Source organism: Mauremys reevesii, linkage group 4 (assembly GCF_016161935.1).
Source record: "Mauremys reevesii isolate NIE-2019 linkage group 4, ASM1616193v1, whole genome shotgun sequence".
In the NCBI taxonomy this organism is placed as follows: domain Eukaryota; kingdom Metazoa; phylum Chordata; order Testudines; family Geoemydidae; genus Mauremys; species Mauremys reevesii.
In genome coordinates this window covers 128,092,619-128,117,826 of record NC_052626.1, presented here as the reverse complement: position 1 = coordinate 128,117,826, position 25,208 = coordinate 128,092,619, and the positions used below count along the sequence as shown (strand labels likewise).

At 48.8% G+C, this 25,208-nt stretch overlaps 1 protein-coding gene across 1 annotated transcript in view; it reads left to right on the top strand.

Annotated features, from left to right (window-relative positions):
* Positions 1-24,473, top strand: part of BAK1 (BCL2 antagonist/killer 1) — a 37,103-nt gene extending 12,630 nt beyond the window's left edge. The window contains exons 3-6 of the mRNA XM_039538033.1: positions 12,504-12,639; positions 12,794-12,937; positions 16,093-16,273; positions 18,112-24,473. Coding sequence (XP_039393967.1) covers positions 12,504-12,639; positions 12,794-12,937; positions 16,093-16,273; positions 18,112-18,216 — 566 coding nt within the window. The 3' untranslated portion in view covers positions 18,217-24,473. The remainder of the gene's footprint in view (positions 1-12,503; positions 12,640-12,793; positions 12,938-16,092; positions 16,274-18,111) is intronic.
* Positions 24,474-25,208: the final 735 nt, after the last annotated feature.

Sequence of the window (25,208 nt, the reverse complement as noted above, 5' to 3'; positions counted from 1 at the left end):
GCTTAATGGCAGCGCAGTTGAGTTGAATCTGACAACGTCACTGTTGGGTAAAATTGAACCCTGATGGCTTTCCAAAATGTGGCTTGTCACATCCGCAGTAGCAGATTTATGGGGCAAAACATTGAAAATGTTCTGAGAACAGAGACCAAAACAAATTGAAAGGATCTACTCCTCATTTCTGTCCCAAATGGACAGAATTCCTCTGCGCTGCAACCTTTTAAGCATGGGTGACTCTTTAACCTGTTTTACAGGTAGACTTGTACATGAGCATGAGTCACTGCAGCTCTGTCAATAACACCACTGCAGTAACTACACCTAACTGTTTATGCAGTTCACATCCAGCTCAGAGCTGTTTCTGTCACAATTATATTATTATTTGCATTGCGGTAGCATCTGGAGGCCCAGCTAGGTTCAGAACCCCTTTGTTCTGTGTGCTGGACAAATGCTTAATAAGACAGTCCCTGCCTTACCGAAGCTTGTAAGGTATTAAAATGAAATCAAATAAAATCAGGGCAGTGCTTATGCAGAGCACACATTGGAGCCAGTGGGATTTTGCTTGAGGAACAATTGTAGAATCAGGCTGTAAACTATAACCACATGTATTTTACACACACACACACACACACTCTCTCTCTCTCTCTCTCTCTCTCTCTCTAACTCACACAGTGGGATTCAGTGTTGGCCTCGCTCTGCTCCCAGTGAAGAGGAAGCTCTGTCTCTAGGTACATCCAGATATAACTTAGTGTTTGAAGTTAACCTAAGTCCCTGTCTCAGGCAAAAATTGCATTGACGTCAATGGAAATGGAGCTATGCGTCTCCCTCAGAGACGTGCTGTGGGGTTGCTGGGTGAATGAAACCTTTAGCGACTGGTTTGATTTAATTCTCTGGGTTCTGATTTTCCTCATGGTTCTTTGTCCATTTTTCCTTTGTTGTTGGTAGGGAGCTAAGGGATTTATCTGCTGCTCAGGAAAAAAAATAAGTTCTCCCCCCAGAGGATCATTCTGAATTATTCCTGCACTACCAAATGTCTCTTAGGGCATGAACAGGGCTCCACCATCTTTGCCTATCCTGGGTTGCTCCTGGCATGTCACCTATGTTGTTAAAGCATCACTGGTGGTTAAAAAAGGCAAAAGAACTGAATTTGCTACAGCAGAGAAACAAGCTAGGAAATATGGAAAGGATCCTGTGTAAATGAGAGCAAGATATTGTACCAGGGAAAAGGGATGGTCCAGTGGTTAAGGCATTAACCTAGGAGTCCGGAGACCTAGGTTTCCTTGCCTGCCCTGCCTAGACTTTGGAAAAGTATCTTAGTCCCTCTGTGTCATAATCGGGTAATACCTGACACAGTAGCACATGCCTACCTCAGAGGGCTGTTGCTAGGATAAATACAGTAAAAACTGTGAGGTGCCCAGATATTATGGTAATAGTGGCTTAGATAGATGAACTAGCACTAGGTTATTTTGTGGCCTTGGGAGAATGATATGTGCACTCTTCTTACTCTCATGTCTTTTTTCTGTCCTCTCTTTTCTTTCAATTCCCCTAAGGAAATGATTGAAGAAAACGTTGTTTGTATAGTATTATTTAGCTCCTATCTGGAAAGCTCCTATATGGAGTTCTCAAAGCACTTTATCAAGGAAAGCAGTTTACCAAGGAAAGTTCTCAAAGCACTTTGCCAAGCTATGCAATTTGCTGGACCCCATCTAGACAAAGTGGGAATTGTTTGATCTCAGACTGTCCGAAGTGCTTAATTTATCTCTGTCTATTTTAATATTAGCTCAGTAATATACATATAATAATGATTGCAGGATCGAGTCCTTCATTTATTTGCTTTTTAAGTCTTGGCAATAGGACCTTGCACTGAGTGTGAAATGATCTGTATAAATAGTTGTTAACGTGGCATTGTTGTCAGACTTGCAATGACTCAATGACTTCCCCATTTACAAGGCCACCTGCAGAAAGAGATGATGACCTGGTGTTCAACTCAGGGTTAATATTCTCCTGAATTCTATAGGCTTGGGACCAAAACCCAAACAGGATTTTCTATCTGTTTCTTCCAGTTCTGCAAATCAGATTGCTGACACACAAAATAGGGATGTTCTGTAGGATTTTCCCACCAAGTTATATTTTATACTCCATAGATATAACCTGTGGGAAGTCAAATGAAATAAGGAATATACCCTAAAATGAATCAATTCAGTTGATGCACCATCAGGCAGCAGTGTGGAAGATCAAATCTCTGACCTTAGCTCAAAGGGCTTCTGCAGTCCCATGGCTAAGGTATCACCTTAGATTTTGGGGATGGGAGCACCACAGCAGCCCATAATATGCAAATGGTGCAGCAATCTGTATCAATAGTTAAGCTCTGGGGAGGCACTGGTGTCTAGGGGTTAAACCAGGATGCTACCAAATCCCTGTGGGGCCCTGAGCAAGTCACGGCTCTGTGCAAGGGGTGTCTTTTCCCCTTGACCAGAGGTGTTAGTCAAATCAGCATTTAAATGTACCCAGGGAGCCTTTGACATTAGTGCCTTGTTAGAGCAATTGGGGCTAGAGATGGCTTTTCTATAGATACAGCTATAACTTAGCTAGAGGGAGGCTGGGTGACTAGGTCAATGAATTACTATTAATCATGTTTATTATGCTAGTGCCTAAGGGTCAGGCAAGAACAGGGGGGTCCCATTGTGCTAGGAGCTCTAGAAACAGAGTAGCAGACGGTCCCTGTTCTGAGCGGTTTACAGTCTAAAAGCAGACACAACAGACTGGTGGGCGAAGGGGCAGAACACACAAGCAGAGAGGACCATGTGATGGCAGCAAATGGCATGTTAATTCCATTGGAGGTGGGGGGGATACTTAGGAGATCAGCTTAATGGAAAGAAACGGAAGGGAAAGGGGTAAAGAGGATAGGGCAGGGGAAAGAGGGTAAGAGGGGCAGGTGTGGTGTGAAGCTAAGGGGAAAGGGAGGTGGTTGGAGCAAGCAGCACAGGGCAGAGAAAGTCCAGTCTAAACTATAGACTGGCCCCACCATGGAAGGAGGTGGGAATGGGAGCTGGGTACTTTTATAATGAAAGCTGTTGGCTACTGTGGAAAGCAATGGAAAACGCAGGAAGAGGCCAGGCTGGCTAGGTCCGTTCCTATCTGGTCATTTTTGTGACTGTGAGTCAGGCTGACCCATAACAGCTTGCACTGCTTGTGGCTGCCGGGTGGGACACAGGGTTTGGGAATGAACTAGTCACCTTGCAAAGGCGAAAATGCCAGCCAGCGGTCAGTATAATCTAACCGTTTTTCCTCAGAGGTCGGAATGATTGATCAGAGATCTGATCAGCCATAGATCCACCTGGAAGCACCGTGTTGTGGGTACAGCACAGGGCTGAGAGTTAGGACTTCTGGGTTCTGGCCATGGCTTTGCTACCAAATTGCTATATGGCCTTAGGCAAATCACTTGACCTCTTTGTGCCTCAGTTTTCCCATCTGTAAAATGAAGGTAATATGCAAACCATTGGGAGAGGTGAGGCATAAATCATTAATGTCTGTAACACCTTTTGGGATCCTTGCATGGAAGGGGCTATTCTTATCTAGTCTGGCATCCTACCTCCAGGAATAGCCAAGACCTGATGCTTCAGATGTGGTGGTTGAAGCCTACTCATGTCATACCTGGGTCTAGAAAGACCATGTACAAGTGGTTGGAAAATACCCCAAATATCCATCCTTCACGTGGCCATGCTGTGGAAACCAGCTCCAGGGCGATGATCCTGCTTATGCGTACGGCTAAGATTTAGTCATGGTATTTTTAATAAAAGTCACGGACAAGCCATGGGCTATAAACAAAAATTCACGGCCTGTGACCTGTCCATGACTTTTACTATAAATATCCCTGACTAAATCTTAGCTGCTCAGGGAGGTCCCAGGGACCAACAGTTGGTCCCTGCTCTGGTGGTGGGGGCTGATTACCCTTGGCCGCCCGCTGCTCCTAGTCCCTCAGAGACCACTGCTCAGGCAGCCTCCAGGATCACTCCAGCTGCCCCAGCGGCTGGCCCCAGGGTGGCTGGCTCCAGGACGGCCCTGGGGTCAGCCACATTGGTCGCTGCAGCAGTCATGGAGGTCCCGAAAAGTCATGGAATCCGTGACTTCTGTGTCAGACTCGCAGCCTTATTTATGAGCCATCTGATGGTCCCTTCTTTCTCTAAGGGCTTGGCTACACTTACAAATTTGCAGCGCTGCAGCAGGGTGTGTAAACACCTCTCTGCGCTTGCAAATTGGCTTCGGCGCCCCAGTGAAGTCAAGCAGCCCAAGCCCCAGCGCGCTCCCAGCGCAGCGTCCGTATATTCCCACAGAGGGGTGGGAGGACTGGCAGCGGAGAGAGTGTTTTCCGCTGCGCTGCGCGCTGACTGCAGCAGCGCTGCCGCTAGCCGCGCGACCTTAGCCTGTGAAGGATAGCAAAATAGGTCGCTGCATGGTGCTCTCTTGCAGCAGCTTCTGGAGTGGATGGAGGTCTGTTGCTGGGCAAAGGAGAGAGATCTGGCCAAATTGTCAGCCCTGTGGAGCTAGCTATCCTTCCCCCCCACTCCCAGCTCTCTGAGGCACAAGAAAGCAAGTTATTTCTGTCCTGTCAATAGGGGAAGCAGCATGTCCAGGCAAGATTTACGGGGCCCATCTACTACCGTGCTGTAATACAACCAATTTCCCCCCTCCCCCAGGCCGTTCACCCCACTCTACGTCCAAGCGCTCTGCAGCAATATTAATGCATGCTGTTTCCTGCGTCGGTTTGTTCTGCGGTGAACTCACTGGCAGAGGCAAATGAGTAAACACTTAGCACCTACCTCAGCGCAAGGGGAAGTGACCTGCCTGAGTCAGAGGCCGCGTGAGGACTGAAAAATATCCACCCAAAACTGAAATCAAATGTTGAGCAGAGCAAGGTGAGCCTTCGGACTGCAGCCCCAGGGCTTTGCTTACTCCTCGCTGTGCAGTTCTGTGCCAGCCTGACAGCTCTGGAGAAGGATGACCTCCAGTCATCCCTTTTGCAAGATTGTCCCACATTGCCATGCCAGCATGACTCTGGCCTGGAGGAATCTCCTCTAGGGTGAGAAGATGGATCAGTCCCCATGGCTTATTCAATCCTTGGCCTCTGCTGAGATTGCCCCTGATCAGGACTCAACTAGTCCCCCTGATGGGTGGTGGGTTTTATGATAGGGACGCTTGTCCACTGGGAACTGAACTGAGACCCACCAAATTCATTTCACGTAGACCATCGCACATCTATCAGTTGGCAGCTACTTTAAATTACTGTTGATGTGGGCTAGAGTCAACCATTCACCTCCACATTACATTTCCAGCCCCCTGAGCTATCTAGTTCCCTTGGTGTTGTGCAGATTTCTAAAAAGCGGAGTTTGAAAATCACAGCGATGGTTTAAAGATATCAAGACGCAGCAAATATTGTCTCAACTTCTGCTGCCCCACCAAGGGAGAGCCAGCATACAGGGGAAACTTCCCCTTGTGGCAAAGACAATTTGGCATTCGCTCACTAACATAGCTAGGCCAGAAGAGACCATTCCATGCAGTACATTGAAAGGGAAACCCCTTCCACTGTATAGCTGCCAGACTCTTACTCAGTACCCCCCTGAGATGTATTTGACATGATGTCGAATGAAACTGCTGGCCCACTTCTGATTTCGCTTAAACCAGGGTTATTAATAATAATGCATAGCACTTTTCATCAGTAGCTCTCAAAGCACTTTACAAAGGAGGTCAGCATCATTGTCCCCAATTTAACGATGGGGAAACTGAGGCATGGAGCAGTGGGGTGACTTTCCCAGGGCCACCCAGTAGGCTACTGGCAGAGTTGAGAATCAAACCAAGCACTCCTGAGTTCTAGTCCTGATTGTGTTGCATCCATGCATCCATTGTTGGGAGGCGGGGAGTGGGAAGCTGCAGCAGGTACAATTTGGTCTGTAGCTGCCCTCTGATAACAGCCTTTGTATAAACACATGCACCTTTTAGTGCATTAGGGCTGTTCTTGACTGATGTCTCCCAGCATTTGAAAAGACACCCTCGGGGTAGGTCATTCATTATCACTGTTTAAATGCTGATGGCGTTCTTGGGGCCATACCAGATGAGGTCATTGCCCTGAGGAGTTGACAATCTGAGGCTTTGTCTGCGCTAGCACTTTTGTCGGTCAGGGGTGGGAACCCCCCCCCCCAGCCGTCATAAGTTTCACCAACAAAAGCACCGGTGTGGACAGCGTCATGTGGGCAGGAGATGCTCACCCGCCGACATCGCTACCACTGCTCGTTGGGGGTGGTTTAATTATGCCATCGGGAGAGCCCTCTCCTGCCGGCATAGAGCAGCTACACGGGGGACCTTACAGTGGCTCAGCTGCAGTGGTACAGTTGTGCTGCTGTCCAGTCTGTCGTGTAGACATAGCCTAAAAGACAATGGGGTCGATTCTTCCTCGCAGAGCATCTGTTTTGCACCACTCTGCAGGGAGACTGTAGCCTCGAAGCTGCCCCAGAGGATCGCCCCGCAAGGTGGGGGGTGTAGAGCCAGGGTAGGGGCTTTTATGATGCTCCCTCTCCCCACTGCTGGCATAGCAGGGAAAAGGGGGCTTGCCTACCGGGAAAGGGATGTGGCCAAGATGCCCCTACGCCACATTGATCCCTGGCTGCAGTTTGATCCACAGGTAGCCCGCTGAAGTAAAGCACATTGCACTATCCCCCTTCTAGTGCAGAGCCAAAGGGGAGCTGAGTTCTAAGCCATCTTTGCACAATCCCCCTCTAAGCAGCACGCTATGCAGAGCAACTGCATGCCAAGACTCTGACTCAGAATGTACTGGGAGCTGATCATGACGCGGCATATCTTTTTTTTTTTTTGTTTTTTTAAGTGTTGAGGAGATTTCTCAATTATAGACCTGCTGGTGTTACACTGATGTCGGGTAGCATTTGAAAAATATATATTTCAGAAAGATTATTATTTATATTGTTGGGTCACCTAGGACCCCAGTCCTGGGCCAGGACCCCCTTGTGCTAGGGGCTGTACAAACACAGAACAAAAAGACGGGCCCTGTCCCAGAATACTTCTGTCCCTGTGTTACTAGTAATAACATCTGGGGTTATTAAAACAGAAAGTGTTTTTTGTTTTTTTGTTTGGTTTTTTTTTTTTTGCAGCCTATCTCCTCTTTGTTTTTCATGCTGTTTATTTACTCTTCTGTGTTTCATTGAAACTGTGAGTCAGTCAGTTTCGTTTTCTGGTTCCCCTTTGGCCAGCACTACACCCTTGCCTTCCGCGTTGTCACAGTCTGGGAATTGTTTACATCCAAATAAATCTGTTCTCGCTGAATCAAAAACAACCTCAGAAAGTATCGGCGGGGAAGGGTGAGGGTGGGGGTGTTTGTCATTCCTCCCTCCCCAATCCCTTTATTTACACAGCCTAAATTTTGTGTGTCCTCACAGTGTCTCTGACTCACTGTCTGCATCCATCTATCCGTTTGTCAATTACTCAGTTATCTATTTCCTAGCCATAATTGTGTTATTGGAGTGATCTTGGCTTGATTTCTCAGACTTGCTAAGGACCCACAAATCCACCTGAAGTCAATGAGAACTGCAAGTGCTTGGCACCTCTGAAACGCATATGAATGGCCCATGCCCAGACCTGAGTTTAAATGTATATGGGCCCCGTACTCCACTGCTTTGCACCTTGTGTCGGCATTTAGACTCTGATCCTACAAATGCTTATGCACATACTTTATATTTAAGCAGGTGAATAGTCTTAATTAAGCCAATACCTTTGTCTTCACTAGGCAAGGTGTGCTGTTTAACATGTTTATCCATGGTGTAGACAAGGCACTTTGTAACTTAACACAAATTAGCTGGTTGGGGTCAACCATAGGGACCCTGATCTATGTAATACTGGGCATTATAAGGTGTCTATTACCATTGGTTCTTAAGAGCTGCCGTGCTTAGCTGGGGACTCCCTACATGTGGACATTCTGATTCTGGAATAGCTGTTATGGTAAATTTCCAAATGGAGACAAACCCTAACACAGGCCTCGTGTCCACTAGATTTTTCCTTCCAGCATGGGAGCCAACAATGTCGAGAGTGCCTGTCTGCACCACCATAGTAAAAGCAGGGAAACTCTACCCCAGCCTTTGTTCCGTGGATCCAGCCACCTTTACCCTGCTGGCTCACTTCCTGAGCGCGTGTGGGAGCCTGCTTTGTTTTTTCCTCGCACAGTCAGCCAGGTGACATTACTGCTCTGCATGTTATGCGTTGAGCCCAGAATACCGGGCGTTCCAAGCCCAGAGCTGTTTACAATCGTGACTCTGGAGAAGAAGCGGCTGTGTCCAGAAACAATCACAGGCTTATCCAAAACATCCCCTGTCCCCTACCTCTGGCTGAGCCTCAGACCCATCCTGCCGTGCTAGTGACTTATCTCTCCTCTGTCTTTGTTATAAAGCAGAGGGTTTGGATGCCCGCTGGTGCAGAGCAGGGGTAGAGATGTCTGGAAGGGCGAGCAGCAGCCTTTCTGCAGGGCAGCTCGGCTTCAGATGCATCACCTGGGTTTCAGCGAGGTTCCTGTTTTGCAGCAGCACAGTTCTCTGGGGCTCTGGGAGTCAAGCGACTGGCCTGAAGTCATGCTAAAATTCACCTTTGTGCAGAGGGATCAGAACAAGGCTCAAGTGCTCCAGAGAGACATTTCAGCCATAGAAAGGAAACATTCTTTGCCCCTGGTTTGATGCTAGGAATGCTGCTGAAGCCACACGGTGTGAGTATGTGTGTAGAATTTAGTGGTTAAAGCATCTGAAGCAATGCTGTGTGAGAGCACGGCTTTCTTCCGGTTGTCGTCACCAGGTCACGCAAAGGACACACAAACCCAGATGACATTAGTAGCTGCCAGACAAACTGGTGTAAGTGAGCTCAGATAGCAAGCGATCAAATAAGAAGGGACGGCACAAAAATGGCTTAGGCAAGCCTTTGTGTCCACACTCACCCAGCGAATCTATACAGCTGTACAAGAATCCTTGCAGGGAAAGCGGTGGCAGCCCCATCGCTTGGGCTATTTATAACTAGACCAGACGTATTGTTAGGAAATACCTTGTAGGGAACAATCCTGCAGTGGCTGCAGAGAGATGCCAGGCTGGGTTGATGGGTTGGCTCCCACTTGCCAGGTATTTATAGCGGTCTATGATTCCAGTAACAATTCACATTGAGACATTCGCACTTACAAACAACAAGGCATATACATGGGCAGTAGGGCCAACCTCGAGTATTCAAAAATTATTATTGGCATTGGAGTCTCACTTTTGGACCCAGACCCAATTGTGCTAGGCCCCTGCCCTCCAAAAAAAAATCACAGAATGAGATTTTTAAAACTAATCAATATTGAATTCTTTTCATTTGCCTCCCGGTGTTTGAACTCGACACATCTCACCTAATCTATTCCCTGCCATTACAATGGGCTGCTATATCGATGCACCTTAGTCTTAGTATCCTGTGGCACCTTATAGACTAACAGATGTTTTGCAGCATGAGCTTTCGTGGGTGAGTACCCACTTCTTCGGACTGCTTGCATCCGAAGAAGTGGGTATTCACCCACGAAAGCTCATGCTGCAAAACATCTGTTAGTCTATAAGGTGCCACAGGATTCTTTGCTGCTTCTACAGAACCAGACTAACACGGCTACCCCTCTGATACTTAGTCTTAGTCTTTCCTGTTCTCTGCTGGTGACACATAATGGTTTAGACTTCAGAGGACTGAAATGTTTTAATTTAACTTGTTATTGGGCTCTTTACAGCAGTACCTGGGTGAAATGCAATGGCCTGTGACATGCAGGTCAGGCTAGATGATCTAATGGTCCTTTCGGACCATAAGCTATATGAAGAGAAGGATTCATGCCCTTGTAGGAGGCACTGGTAAGACTTCATCTGGAATCCTGCATACAGTTCGGGTGCAAGAAAGATGAATTCAAATAGGAACAGGTGCAAAGAAGAGCTACTAGGATGATCAGGGGAATGGAGGGGCTAGCTTATGAGAGGAGACTGGAAGAGCTTGGCTTGTTTAATGTAACAATAAGGCCGATGGTGCTAGGATTACTCTCTATAAATACCAGGGATGGTGCAGTTATTTAAGCGGAAGGACGTTTTTGGGACAAGAACAAGTGGACATAAACAGGCCATGAGCAAACTGAGGCTGGGAATTAGAAGAAGGTTTCTAACCATCAGAGGGGTGAGGTTCTGGGACAGGCTTCCACTAGGAGTTAGTGGGGAGGGGGAAGGAGGAAGGGCCAAACAATTTAATTTGTTTTAAGAGAGAGCTGGACAAATTTGAGCAGGATCTTATGGTGGGGTTGTTTGTGATGGTGGGGGGAGCACTCAGCAGCCCTCGGGCTCACTTCTAGTTTATGTCTTATGTTCCTAAAAGCTCATGCTTCAGGTTTTCAGGCAGACACCAGCAGGGGTCGGGAAGGGATTTTGCTCCCCACACTCGTGTATTCTGGGAGAGTTCCCCCCCTCCTTTGAGGCACAGCTGGAGATGGGACATTGGACTGGAAGAGCCACAGTTCTGAGGTGGCACTGAGCATCCTCTGTCTCGGGTGCTTGGCTGGCTGGTTCTTGCTCATGTGCTCAGGGTCTAACCGATTGCCATATGTGGGGTCAGGAAGGAATTTCTCCCCAGGTCAGCTTGGCAGTGAACTTGGGTTGGTTTTTTTTTCACCTGGGGCACAGGTCACATGCCAGGATTATCTGGGCATCTCTCAATCTTTCCTTGCCTTTGTCGAGGCCTTGGGCGTTGATATACCTCTGTCGCTCCTGTTCTCTGTCTGTGGCTCATAATAGTCTGGTCTCCTGGGAGCTGTAATACTTTGGTCTCATTTCAGTTGTTTGGTCAGTGTGTGGGTGCAGGGTGTCTTGGTGGCATGTGCAACAAAGGAGATCAGACTGCATGATCTAGCGTTCCCATTTGGCCATAAACTCTCTGACTAACTCTCTGAAACGGTTAGGAATCTGCATTTTCAAGCTTTTCTCCACAAACACAAAGGCCAGAAACTACTTTTTTTTACCTAATCACCTGACTCCAGCAGCTGGGTCTTTAAGAATGACATCAACTATTGTGAAACCTGTGAGAAAATCATGAGAATTGGCATTGCTTCTCAGGGATAAAAATTCTCCTGTACACCTCATTTTTAGAAAGCCACTCATGAGAAAGTTTGCTTTGGTTTGTTTGTGTGGATGCATGTTTGTTTAAAAGCAATAAAACATGAAGCTAACACCTTTGAAGTTGACCACTGATTTTTTTGGCAGCCTCTAGGGCTTTTTTCAGTGCCTGATTTTAGATACCTTGGGGCTTGGATTTTCAGAGGGGCTGAGCGCCTGCAGCTGCAGTTGAAATCAGTGCGAGCGAGCTGTGGGTTCTCAGCACTTCTGAAAAATCCAAGTCTCAAGTCGAGCTTCCAAAAAACAGAGGCTGTCCGAGATGTGACTGCATCACATCTGTTTGAATTCCTCTCCTTCTGGAGCGTGCTCTCTGCATGTAACTTGGGGTGGGAGCCCCACGGTCTGTGGCTGTATCTTTGAAATGGGAATCCTCGTGTTTTTAAAGGGTCTCCCTCTTGTTTTGTCTTGAACATCTCTAATTTTCTTACCCTATTTGCCACTAATATGCTCCCTCCAAGGTCCAAGTTCAGCCCTCATTTGATCCTGTAGCAAGGCTTGTTCCTGCAGCCGTGTCTAACTAAAAAATTGCACTGGTTTAGTTAAACTGGTTTAGTTATATCAGTACAAAGTCGTGTGGAAATGCTTATTTCAGTTTGAGTGGCTTTATTATGTGGGGCAGTGGAGAGAGCACTGGACAGGGACTCAGGAGACTTGGGTTCTGTTCCCAGATGTATCAGTGGCCTGCTGGATGAACCTGAGCAAGTGACATCCCTACTCTGTGCCTCAGTTTTCCCATCTGTAAAACGGAGATGATGATACTGACCTCTGTATGAGAGAGAGATATGAAAAGCATATCTGAGTATTATCATTTCAGTTCACTTTAAACCCCTTTCTAATTGACTTCAGCTAAGCTGAAACAACACTAGGTCAGGCCAGAATAAGGTCTCCAAGACCGCCTTTGGCACTGGTTTAATTTAATCACACTGGTGCAGCTCTGCATAGAGGGCAAGCCCAGGTGTTTCACATGGCATCTGACAGTGCTTCAAGCCTCAGAGGGCTGTTCTGCTGGTTTCTAGAGCCCCCAAAGCACAGCAGACCCCTGCAGACCAATCTGCAGAGCAAGTCCCTGGTGCGAAGGGCTTGCTATCTAAGGAGCACAGTGGTCATTTGGTCCATCAGAACGACAGAGAATGCAGCAGCGCAGGGGTTAGTGCCATGGGGACACACTGTCTCAAAGGATATGGGAGAGTCCGCAGTTTCCCCAGTGTTATAAGAGCATGAGGATAAGGAGGAGTTTCCTCACTCCTGCGCACCCCAGAGGAGCTGCCTGCCTGACCCTGCCAATCATTGTCTCCCCCTCAGAAGATCAGGTGGCCCAGGAGACCGAGGAGGTGTTCCGGAGCTATGCCTTCTACCGCTACCAGCAGGAGAGGGAAGAGGGCGGAGGGGAGGTGCCGATGGACCCCGAGATTGCAGAGATCCAGCAGGAGCCGGGCAGGTAAAGCTCTTCCCATTACAGACTGAATCGTACATCACCCAACACAATCCATGTTCAGGGTGGGATTCACACCCTATTTGTGGCCTGACCCTGCATCCTCCTGGCCCTGCGTGGAAGTTGGGCCCATCTCTAATGCTTTCCATCCTCTTGGCAGCACCAGTAACCAGGTGGGCAGGCGCCTGGCCATCATCGGAGATGACATCAACCTGCGGTATGACGCAGAGTTCCGGAACATGCTGAAGACCCTGCAGCCCACGAAGGACAATGCCTACGAGTACTTCACCAAGATAGCCTCCAGGTAAGGCAGCCAGCTCCCAGCACTCCCAAGGAACGCCGGTGATGTCGCAGAGAGGGTCCGACTGGCACGCAGGGTGAAAATCAGAGGAGCGAAAATTGGCATTGTTTTACCCAAGCTCTGCCCCCAATACCAGGATAGCTGGCACCCAAATTCCCCCCCAACCCCAGCCCACAATCCCAGAGAAGCTGGTATCAGCCGTGAACTACTTCACAATGGAAGGCTGGCGTTTCATGAAGCAGTGTCTGAAATATGCCCGCATTTTCCACCTCTCTGCTTTTGCGCCTGTCATCATACATCCATGTCAGATGTTGGCAATGTGTAAATGGGTCTTCGGTCCCGTTTGCAAATGCACTGGCAGTCCTTGCATGTGCTAGTGAGCATGCAGAAGGATGGATGGCCTGCTGGCCTCCCGTGGTGAAAATCTGCCCTATCACTCTCAAACCTAATCATGACAACTAAACACTAGTTGAGCTGGCAGAGCTGTGGGGCTTGGCTCTCCTCTCTGTGACATCAGGAGCGATTTTACTGATGTCTGGAGTTACACTGGTGTAAAACCAGCACAAGAGGGGAATATAGTCACTGTTTCATTCTTGGGCAGCCCTGCGTCAGCCCCCATTGGGAAGGTTTTTCTTCACAATCAGAAAGGCTTGATGTTTAAAAGCGCAGGGCCTGATTTCCAGTCAGTGCTAAGGAAACACAGCTTCAGGCAGTGGGCCCTGCAGGGCCTCAGTGCCTCTGACAATCAGACACCTTGAACCAGCTCAGTCTAGCCTTTGATCTTAGGTACCCGCAGACCTCGTTACTCCACAGTCCTCTAAGGAAGGTGTTGTCTGCCCGTCCTCCTGCCCTGCTGTTGCGGGGCCGGGGGTGGGGGTGGGGGGTGAAAAGTGAAAGCAAAGAGTCTGAGGAGTTGGGACTCTGATCATCTCTTCGCAATGGGAGGAGAGTCTTTCTCAGAGGTCAGTGGGTGGAGAGGGAGCCTGTTCTGGTAGTGCAGAAAACGCAGAGGGCTAGATCTTCCCATGTGATCCTCCCAGCTCCTCGGGCTTTGCAAAAGGGACTGGATTCTGGCTGTAACTGACCATCCCTGTGTGAACTCTGAGCTGGCATAAAGCTGGTGGTGCTGGCTCCTGGGCTGGGCATGTTCCACCCCCGTGAAGGGGGAAGGGCAGAGCTCCACTTCGTTACACCAGTCCTCAGTCTCCCAGGCTGCTGTAACTCACACCAGGACTGGCATAGACCAGACAGCAAGTGTGAAAAATTGGGATGGGGGTGGGGGGTAATTAGGAGCCTATATAAGAAAAAGACCCAAAAATTGGGACTGTCCCTATACAATTGGGACATCTGGTCACCCTAACAGACCCTCTCATCGGTTTCCTGGTGCCCCTTGCACTGAGAATAGCTTGGACGCAGGGGAGAAGCCTGCTGTCTGTGTCTAAAACCGAGCAATGGACTAGTGGTGTCCGGAAACCTTCCGATTTCAAGAGCAGCCCGACGGACTTGGCGCGTTGACTAATGCATGCTATGTTGAAATGGCTGCAGAGATGCAGGGGGATCAGGGCAGCTTCCTAGAGTGCTGGATTTCATACAGTCCAGTGGCCCCACGTGCCCTTTAGATGTCCCTCCCATATCAGAGAGGAAATAGAGGAAAGCACTTCACCCCTCTGCTGCTACTGCTTGCCTGGCCACGGGTGAGGTGGCTTATCCCGGGGTGAAGGGGAAGACGGCAGGCATGTCTGGTGAACCCAAAGGCCCCTGAGGAGACACTGGTTCCCTTCCCACTTGCCCCCCGGCTATCTCCCCTATTGTGTGATAGCCCCTAGAGGCCTCATTCTGTCTGAGTACTCTCATGCCCTGCATCACCATGGTATCTGAGCACCTCACAACCACCAATGGATTCTATCACTGCAGGCCCCCTGTGATGGGGGGAAGGCTTAGCTCCCTTTCACAACTGGGGATCAGAGGCACAGAGAAGATGAAGCAATTTGCCTCAGGTTGAGCTGGGGATTAAACCTTGAGGCCCAGTCTAATTCCCTATCCACTTCCTCCCTCGTTAGGCCAGGCCTTGTACAAATGCTAGCCCTGTGTCACGGCAATGCTAGGAAGGAGAGGCAGCTTCTCGACACTGACAGGCTCCACACCAACACTCCTCTCCTCGCCTTGCCCCCAGGCCCACGCTGTACATTGCCTAACTGTCTCTTCTGTCCTTTCTTCCTGCTCCCTTTCTTCGGGAAGCCACGCTTTGCCATCCTGAGGCGGTTAACGCACAGCAAACAGGTAAATTAACCTCTGTCACTCACTCTCCATCCTGCCTTTTCAGTGTTGTTCTTTCCTCTGTCTTCACTAACTCGTCTCTTTCCATGATGCTCTGGAAGGCCCCCATCTGCACTATGAAGATCCTCATCTTTTTGCTTTGGGACAGGATGGATACCTGCATGAGAACAGTTTCTCTGCAGTGGTGCGAACAGAAATAGCCATGACAGGCACCCAGGTTAAAACCCGGGGCCTGATTCTCGTCACACATACTCTGGTGTAAATCAGGAGTAACTCAGTATAGTGACACTGGTGTGAAACCCCATGTAAACGGCTGTTGTTTGTATGCACCTGGAAGCTCAGATCAGGACTGGGACCCCGTTGGGTTGATGCTGCACAGATATATGTTGGAAGTCCATCCTTGCCCTAAAGAGCTGGCAGGCTAAAGTGAGATCAGAATCTAGCCCTGCGGGAGGTATTTAATTTTCATGCATCCAGGCGAAACAAAAATCATGTCCTAATATGCCTGGGCCACAGTCCTGTTTAAACCTGCATATCTCTGTTGCATAGATAAAGCCCCAGGGCGAATGTGTTCCTTCCAGGATAGCTACAGCTCACAGAGCGCAAACTGCTAGTGGTTGTGGTTGAGCGTGTGGGAGAGCAGAACTGCGCAGTTAGTTGTATGTGTTTTTCACCACTAAGCTGTTACTAAATTTGTCAGGGTAGGATGTAGCTTGAGGGCTGAGAGTGCTCCAGGGGTGCATAGGATACACCTGTGAACCCCTGGACATTCCACCAGCTGCAGGGCAATGTGAGTGGACAGAGCAGCCCAACAGGGGGGGCAGAGCACCAGAACCAGCGTGTTGTGGTTTATTTAACCAGGAGGTCTGGTTCTGTTACAGCTTGTTTGACAGCGGCATTAACTGGGGCAGGGTGATTGCGCTGCTGGGGTTCGGTTACCGGATGGCAATTCATGTGTACCAGCACGGGGTGACCGGCTTCCTCCGGAGCATCGCTCGCTACGTGGCAGAATTCGTGCTCCGCAACCGCATCGCCCAGTGGATCGCCGACCAAGGAGGATGGGTAAGTGAGCCTGGCTTTTTTTTCTCTGCAGGGCAGGTGGGCCGGGCTAGGGTCAGCACGATTCCTCGCTTAGGTGGGCTTGTGAGCAGTGTTGCTGGTCAAATTGGGTCAGAGGAGCTTGCAGCTGAGCTCTGACCAGTTGGGGGTGCTGTGGCGCAGAGTGGGAGGCATCAGAATGCAGCCAGCTGCGGGGATGCTTCAGGAGTTAGGCCAAAATGTTCAAACTTGGAACCTAAAATTAGGTACTTAATCCACACATAAACACCAGTATCTATTTATCTAAGGTACTTACATGGCCCCCATCTCTATGATATTTGGGCACCTCACAAACTTTTCTATATTTACCTTTGCAACACCTCTGTGTAGCAGGCCAGTGGTATTATCTCCAGTGTACAGGTGGGAAACTGAGGCACAGAGAGGCTAAACAACTTGCCTAAGGTCACACAAGGAGCCTGTGGCAGAGCAGGGAATTGAACCGGGGTTTCCCCAGCCCATGTCTAGTACCCTAAGCACCCTCCCTGTGTGTACAAGCAACCCAGTTCTCAGGAGGTCTAGGCACCCACAACTCCTGTTGTCTCTGGCGGGAGTTGAGTGTGCTCAGCAAATCAGGCCCTGGTTGTTTAAAGCTGGACATCGAAAAATGAGGCACTCCAAATTTGAGGGCAGCGTAGAAAGTGTAGCTCTGGGTGAGGTCCTTCTCCTGCCATGTTAGTGAGTGTCCGATAACAGAAGAGATGAGAGCCATATCCCCTTAGGAAAGGGATAGATAATAAGATGGAAAATATCATCATGCCACTATATAAATCCATGGTTCACCCACACCAGCATGGGGTTCTGGTCACCCCATCTCAAAAAAGATGTATTAGAATTGGAAAAGGTACAGAGAAGAGCAACTAAAAGGTACAGAGAAGGGCAACTAACATATGAGGAGAGATTAAAAAAACAGGGACTTTTCAGCTTGTAAAAGAGACAGCTGTGGGGAGGGGGGCAGGGGTGTATGATAGAGGCCTGTAAAAATCATGGATGGTGTGGAGAAAGTGAATAGGGAAGTGTTATTTACCCCTTCTCGTAACACAAGAAACAGAGAATCTAATTCTTGTGTTATGAGAAGGGGGAAATGAAATTAGTAGGCAGCAGTTTTAACACAAACAAAAGGAAGTACTTCTTCACACCATGCACAGTCAATCTGTGGAATTCCTTGCCAGGGGGATTTTGTGAAGGCCAAAACTATAATGGGGCTCAAAAAAAAATTATATAAGTTCATAGAGGATAGGTCCATCAATGGCTATTAGCCAAGATGGTCAGGGATGCAACCCCATGCTCTGGATGTCCCTATCTCTGACTGCCAGAAGCTGGGAGTAGATGACAGGGGATGGATCACTACCTGTTCTGTTCAGTCCTTCTGAAGCATCTGGCACTGGCCACTGTCGCAAGACAGAATACTGGGCTAGAGGGACCATTGGTCTGACCCAGTCTGGCCGTTCCTATGTTTTTATATCGAAACTGCTGTACTGAAAGTAAAGGGCTGATGGGACCCCTTAGCTGCAGCAGGCATGCCTATTGTGTGTACACTAGAGCTGGCTGATGGATGAAAACACTTATTCACTGATGATGAAGATCTGAAGTTTCTGTGGGTTTACCATGGTGTAAAGGGGATCAGAATCTGGCTCATTCAGTTGCAGGGCAGAGCACGAGCATATTTTAATGAATCCAGTGCTGCCAAGTTTGTGCAAAAAGCAACCCAGGTGATGTCTGAGTGCCAGGCATGCCAGAAATACTAGTGCAATTGGATCATCCTGTTGCTGTGTCTTTCACCTGCCAATTCTCTCTCCTGCTAGGTGGCAGCACTGGAGTTGGATAACGTTTACGTGTTGTACATGATGGGGGTGTTGGTCGTGGTCCTGCTGGGTCATTTGGTGGTACGACGCTTCTTCAGCCCATGACTGGAGTGGAGGCCGAGGCCAGCGATCTGGCCAAACTCTCTCTCTCAATACTCCACTCCGTCATAAAGACATCTCCTGAGAGAGAGGGGCTCAGGGAACAAACAAGGGAGAGCAGTTTGGAAATGATGACTCCTCTTCGGAGACAGCACCATCCACGGAGAGACTGCCATCCGTGGGGAGACTGCCAAGGACTACACAGAGAGGCGTTAATGGGGGGATTTTGGGGGTGGGGGTGGGGAGGGATTGAATTATCTCATCCAAAGGTTGAATGCAGCAGTCAGGAACATCAGCACGATGACATTCCCAGCATGCAGCGATGGGCGAGGGTTACAGGCTCCTGCAGTGTGCAGAAACTGGAGAAGCCCCATTAGAGGAACAAACGTTGTTAAAGTAATGCACGTGTCTCTCGCATCCACTCAGTGGCATTCTTAAGAGCCCTCCCAGGGAAAGGCACAGAACATCCTCTAATGGATCTCAGCCCAGATCTCGCCTGCCTTCGCATAACAGGATTATAGCCACAGCCGTTAGTCTCTGCTTGTAAGTCATTGGAGGGGGTCAGCCAGTGCTGGAGAGTCCAGGGGGTTTTGCTCTTACCTTCTCTTGCTTCCAGCCTACCAAGCCCAGATTCTTAGTTTTCCGGTTACTTTAAAAGAACATCTGTGTCCATCTCTAAACAAATACACTGTTTGACATGTGACAATCATGACTAGAAATCCAGTTGCCCCCAGACAAAATGACAGACTGATCCTGTCAGGATCTGAATTTGGAGATCTGCTTTTCCTCCCAGGGACATCGCAGACACCTAAACAGAGCAGCATCCTAGGACTGTGCTAGTGGTCCTGGTTGCCAGCCCTTCCTAGGGGAACGCAGAAGCCTGAACTTCAGGGTGGCAGCAGGTGTATAAGGGAACGGCTGGTTTTCAAACACTAAAATACGGTCAGGTCAAAAATCCTGGGGTAAATCAGGAGTGAACGTTCTGGATTGTGATGCACCATCCGAAGTCTGCAGTGTTTGGCTTACAGGCACAGTAGATGATGGTCTTCATCCACAAAACTTTCTATGGAGAATCCGTCTGGCGGGGCCCCTCTCACTTGACTCCTGTATTTCTGTCCGTGATTGGAGATTGTAAACCGCTCCCTGTTGGCAGTTATTCAGAGTGGCGGCAAAGCAGAGCCCCCGCTTTGAAATCCCCTGAGCTTTTGTGCAGTGAGCGTGGGGTTTCTAAATCTGGATCTGAGGCTTGGGTCCATCTGTGCTTCCCACTTCAGGTTACTGTGTAAAGCTTGCAAACTGTGACTGGATTTAGGCTGTGTCCACCTGGGCCTCAGACTGGGTTTAGACCCAATTCCTGCTAACCCCATTTCTAGCACTGTTCGGCCAGCCAGTGGGGAGGGAGCCAAACTATCTTCTGGTCAAAGGAGAGTGGGAGAGCCTGTTATCAGCTAATATATGGCTTCAGTGCCCTGAAGCTGAGGACCTGGCTCCTGTCTAAAGGCTACTGTAGCTAGGGCCAAAGCTACTTAATTTTATCCTGGAGACTGGATAGAAGCACCATCATCACTAAAAGTATCTCAAGCGTTATCAGGGATTTTTCCGTTTTTGCCTGTGTCGTGAATCTTTGCTGGCTGCGGTGCACAGCTTACTGGAGTAGGCTGGGAGAAGGCAGCTGGGATAGCTGGTAAAGGGATGCTGTGATTACTCTTCTAGGCAGTTGCAGTGGCGGATCTCGTAGGGATTGCCAGAGTGCATCAGACCCGTGCCTTGTCTAGTCTGGTAACCTGGCTCAGACGGTGGCCTGGTGCTTCAGAGGAAAGTGAAAGAAGCCCGCCGTAGGAAAACGTGGGGTAATCTGCCCCCATGAAGGCCTCATCCTAATCCCTAATAGTTAAGAGATTGGCTTTAACCCCGAAGCATGACGTTTAATATCCCTTCTGAAATTTGTATTAGCATTAAATGTGGTAATTCAGGCTATTCCTGTTATCCATCTAAATTCCCACGCCCTCTTTGAATCCTGCTAAATACTAATCCTCAGCAACATCTGCACTGGTTCCTCTATCTAATTATAGTCTATATGGTATTTACTTTATCGGTTAGAATGACCCAGCTTTTGTTGTTTGAATGTCTCCTTGCTCAGGAAAGGAGAGCATTAGCTCCCCTTTTCTAGACCATTCATTATTTGATATACTTGTCCTCTTTTATTTTTCTCCTTTCTAAGGTAAAATGGTAGCAAACTTCCTCTCATATGAGTGTTCTTCCAGGCCCTTGACCATTCTCTTCACCCGTCTCTGAACCTCCTCTTGTTATGCAATATCCTTTTGGAAATGGGGTTCCCAGTACTACACACAGTATCTGCAAACCACAGATTTTTAAAGACATTAGAATATTTTCCATAGCGTGCTGCATCTGACTCCTTATACATCCTGCCATCTTGTTCGCTGTTTTTCACCAGCTGCACACTGAGTGAAGGTCTCACTGAGCTGTGACGTCCAGGCCCATCTCCCGAGTTGATACAGTTAATTTGGAACCCTGTACGCTGTATGAGCTCTTTCCCCTCCCCCCTTCAGTGTGCATTACGTTGCAGTGATCAACACTAAGCATCACTTCCCATCATGTTGCCAGTTCATCTGGCTTGATTAGGTCCCTCTGGAGTTCTTCGGTGTTCTCTCTGGTCTCGCCTAACCTAAATAACTGGGTGTTATCTGCAAATTTTGCCACTGCAGTGCTCACCCTCGCTTCCAGATGACACTGAACTCCAGACCTAGTACAGCACCTTGAGGCATCTGTTGTTAATCTTGTTGACCCATGCCAGGGATTCTTCATGACTAATTAGTTACTTTAATAGCCTCTTGTGCAAGACCTTGTCAGAGGCCTTTGGAAAGTCTAAATAAATTATGACAACAGGCTCTATTGATATGTTCCAAGCACTCTTGTAGATTAGTGAGATGTGATTTTCCTTTGTAAGAACCATGCTGACTTATCATTTTGATCCGGAACAGTTTACCAAGGGCCATGCTGTATTCTCCATCAGTGACCATTTTTAATCATGATTTGATGTTTTTTTCTAGAATATTTGCTCTAGAAATTATTTTGGAGAAGTTCTGTGGCCTGGGCTATCCAGGAGGTCAGACAAGATGCCACAGTGATCCCTTCTGCCCTTGCAATCTATGAATCTGCCAGATGTGTGAATTATCTGTTTTTTGTTTCAACCAATTTCCCAGGAACCAGATTCAAGGCTAGTAGATTTTTTTTTTAATAAGATGCTTTATGGTAAGTGATCAAGTCCCAGTGGAGTCAGTGATACAAGACCCAAGAAGGGAATCTTTAAAACTTGAACCTTTGCTTTGTTTACCGCTTTTATTCTCTGCCACCTCAAAAAATATTCAACAGGACACCGTCAAACTCCACCCACTGCAAGGACTGTACTGGGGCATTTGCTTTTTACCCCCGTAACCTTACTAGACAATCATCCCTGTTGCCAGCACTAATTTCTAAGTGGACAAAAGGCAGGTTTGAACTGGGAGATGAGACAAATAGGGCAAGGAGCTGCTAAATGAATTACTGATCTGCAGTACTGTATTCAGTCTCTGGCTGGCACTGTTGCACCAGTAGATAGCTACCAGAGGCACTGAGGAGAGGAGTGGAGGAGGGATATCTTAAGTTTAAGTCTATTTGGAACCTACCTTGAAAAAGGGAGAGAATCCAGTGGGGAAAGCTGCTGTGTGATTTTTAACAGTATCTTACATTGGTTCAGCTGGCCCCACGTTTCATCTGCTAAACCCAGCACCCATTAGGAGCTGCCTTAAGGTCTGTGTTCTGAGCTGTCGTTTTCATCTGTTTTTAATTGGGCTGCTGGTCAGGGAGGCACTGGCTGCTTTGGGGGATAGGGCTGGGAAAGGGCAAGGAAAGCCTTTTCTCCTTGGCCCTGCAGGTTCGACACCAGCGCGGAAGAGAGAGAGGACCAAAAAAAACTGTGTAGAACTCGTGGGTGAGCTCAGTCCAGAGAGCTGTGGACGGGTGTCTACCTTAATCTCCACCACCATTGGCCCTTATTAGCTGTCTCAGCAGAGGAAGCTTGAAGTGGGGCTGTCTGCAGGGGTGTTATTTCAGAAAAATGTTGGGGGGAAGAGGCAGGCAGTGGAGCAAAGTTGTGTCAGCATATAGAACATTATATGTGATTATATTATAACCTGCAAAGCTGGGAGGACTGGTGTGTGTGGGGGATATACAAACCTATGAAAAATCTGGGGGAGGGGAGGCAGCTGCCCCCCTTGCCCCACAGCAAATGACACCCCTGGCTGCCTGTGCTGTGCACAGAGCATTTCAGTCTCTGGGTTAAGCAATGCCACCAATTCTCCCCCCCCCCTTTTTTTTTTCTTGGAAGGAGCCCTCCTTGCTTTAAGGAAATGAAAGCCCTATGAAGGGGGAACTAGGTTACAGTCCTTGCAATAATCCCAAACCACTAAACTGCGGTGAAAGCAGCCAACGTGTAAAGATGCCTGTGGCAGGTGGTGATGAAGTTGACTGGAGTCCTTAACAGAGTGTACGCTGGAAGCTAACAGCCTGCCTTGTAACTCCTTGTTCCTGTTAAGAAACTGTGGGTGTTTGCTGCACTGAACAGCAGGGGTTTCCCTGCAGAGTCCTACTGTAATACTCCTAGCCACATGGTACTAACTTGTGGGGAGCTGTGGCCAAACCACTACAAAAGCGACACCTAGTATGGCATGCTCGTCCCCACAGTGGGGACAGACAGAATTGCGGACCCGAGTGAGGTGCTCAGGAGGAGACAGGTGGGTGCTGGAAGAGGAATGTTTGGCAGTGATCTAGTTCTTACACGGGAGTGGGAGGGGAGGGATTAATACAGATTGCTGGGTGTTGTTCAGGTTCTGATCTGGCAGCCAGCTATAGAGGTGAAAGGTATTTGACTAGGAGATCGACTGAAGCAAGGGATGTGGATGAGGAACAATCCCTGCTTCCCAGCTTCAGTTCTAGCCCCAACTGTTGGTTGGGGCTAGGGACCATGAGGTTTTACTGACTGTTGGGGGTTAGGCAGGGGTTGATTCTCCCAGGGGGCTGTGCTCAGTAATCTGCCCTCCCTGGATGCCTCTAATGGACTCCTTAGTACGGCATGCCCACAGGGTTCCTTTCTGTCACCCCTTCCTGCTGAATGTCCAGCCATCACAGGGCCCAGCATAAGCAGTAAGTCTCAATGGCAGCAGACAGGTGGCTGGCAGGAAGCCAGTTATAGCTCCCTGATTCTCTGCCTTGGTCCCAGAGCAGTTTACAGCAGCCCCCCGAGACCCTGCCAGCTGGCTCTGGTCCCCTAGAGGCCATACATCAGCTGGGGATTGTCAGAGCTACCATGCTCGCCTCACTCCCCTTTCCTGTCCCTGATGTGGCTCTGTGGCTGCTGAGGACTCCCGAGGAAGGGTCTTAAGGGAGCGGAGTGGCACTAGGCATCTGGCCCAAGAATTCTTGATTGGAGTGGAAACAAAAATAGAAAAGCGGGGAGAGGTGAAACCAAAATCAGAGCACTCAGTGTGAAGAGGGTCAGGAGTTCAAGGGCATTAGCTTGAGCTACAGGATCATGTCTGACTCCTTGCAGCCACATCCCCAATTCCGGACGGCCGAGAATGGGGGCAAGTGCGGTGACGGATGGATTTCAGGAGGAAGCTTTTAACGTCCTGCCTGGCTGGCTTGCAGAGCGGGGAAGGGCTCAACATTGTCCTAGAGGGGGACTTGTCCCTTGACAATCAAGACTGGTGGCGGCCCCCTGTGAAACTTTGTGCGTGAGGGATAGGGGGAGGGTTTACATGTATACTTGAAAGCCATACTGTAGCTATTATCCGACTCTGTTTTGCTTTATTAATGTTTTCTGGAAAGCCTGTTGTTCCACAGATCTCTTCCTCTGAACCCTCCAGTGATTCCTGACTGCCCCAATATGACTGGGGGCAGCAGGGGACCTCCAGTGAGGGGATATGGGGACACAGTACATGGGGAGCAGTAAGACACACATCATGCCGCCTCAAATGACGAGGGGCTTGCAGTATCTTCACTCAGTATGGTGGTGGTTGTACCCCTGAAGAAGACATGGGTAATCCCCTTTTTATCCCTCCCATGTATGTAAACCATCTTTAATAATAGCTCAGGGGCAAGAGGTGTCTGGAACGCACTGGGTTGTTTTCCTGGAAAACCATTTCCTTGCAAATAGTCCTTTAAAAATTTTTTTTTTTCCAAAATAAAAGTTATGTGCACTTGCAGTTCTCTCTCCCTCATACTGGTGTGTGCGCACGCATCTCATACGTACGTATGTATACTGAGGCTTTTCTTGGAGGAGTTCTATTCCACTTCTGCAGCTCTTGCCAACTCAAGAGTGGGAGGAGGGATGCCCTTGTGGTTAGGGTGTTAGTCTGTAACTCAGGTTCAGTTCCCTACTCTCCCACAGATTCTCCTTTAATCTCTCTGCTTCTTGTTCCAGCTGTAGACGGGAGATAATGATTCTCCCTCCTTCCCTGGGGGTGCGCTGAGGAGGAATTCATCATGGTTGCAAGCCTGGCCTAGCCAAGCCTACGAGGGCCTAAGGATGCCTGGTTGAGCAAGGCAGTTGCAGCTTGTGGACTGGACATGGGCCACCTGCAGCTAGGGTTCTAGAATGCCATGTGTACTAGAGCCAGACCCTTTCTAGTCCCTACACTTGCTGCATGGGCTAGGATGGCTGCCCATGCCCTTATGTCATCTCCTCGGCTCCACAGCAAGTCCGTGAGCTCACTGAGGGAGAGACCCTTCCACAAAGTACCAGCTTTCTAAAAAAAAAAACCCAAAGCTGCATAGTTGATGCTCTGGAGCTGTAGCAGTTAAAATGTCACGAGCCACCCCCAACGGGGCAGTGCTGTCAAATTAAGGGGCTGCCTTGGGCAAGCTAGGAGGAGGAGCATTCCTGTTTCCATTAACAGGAGCAGAGCTAGGGCACAAGGGAGATGCATACCCATACCCAA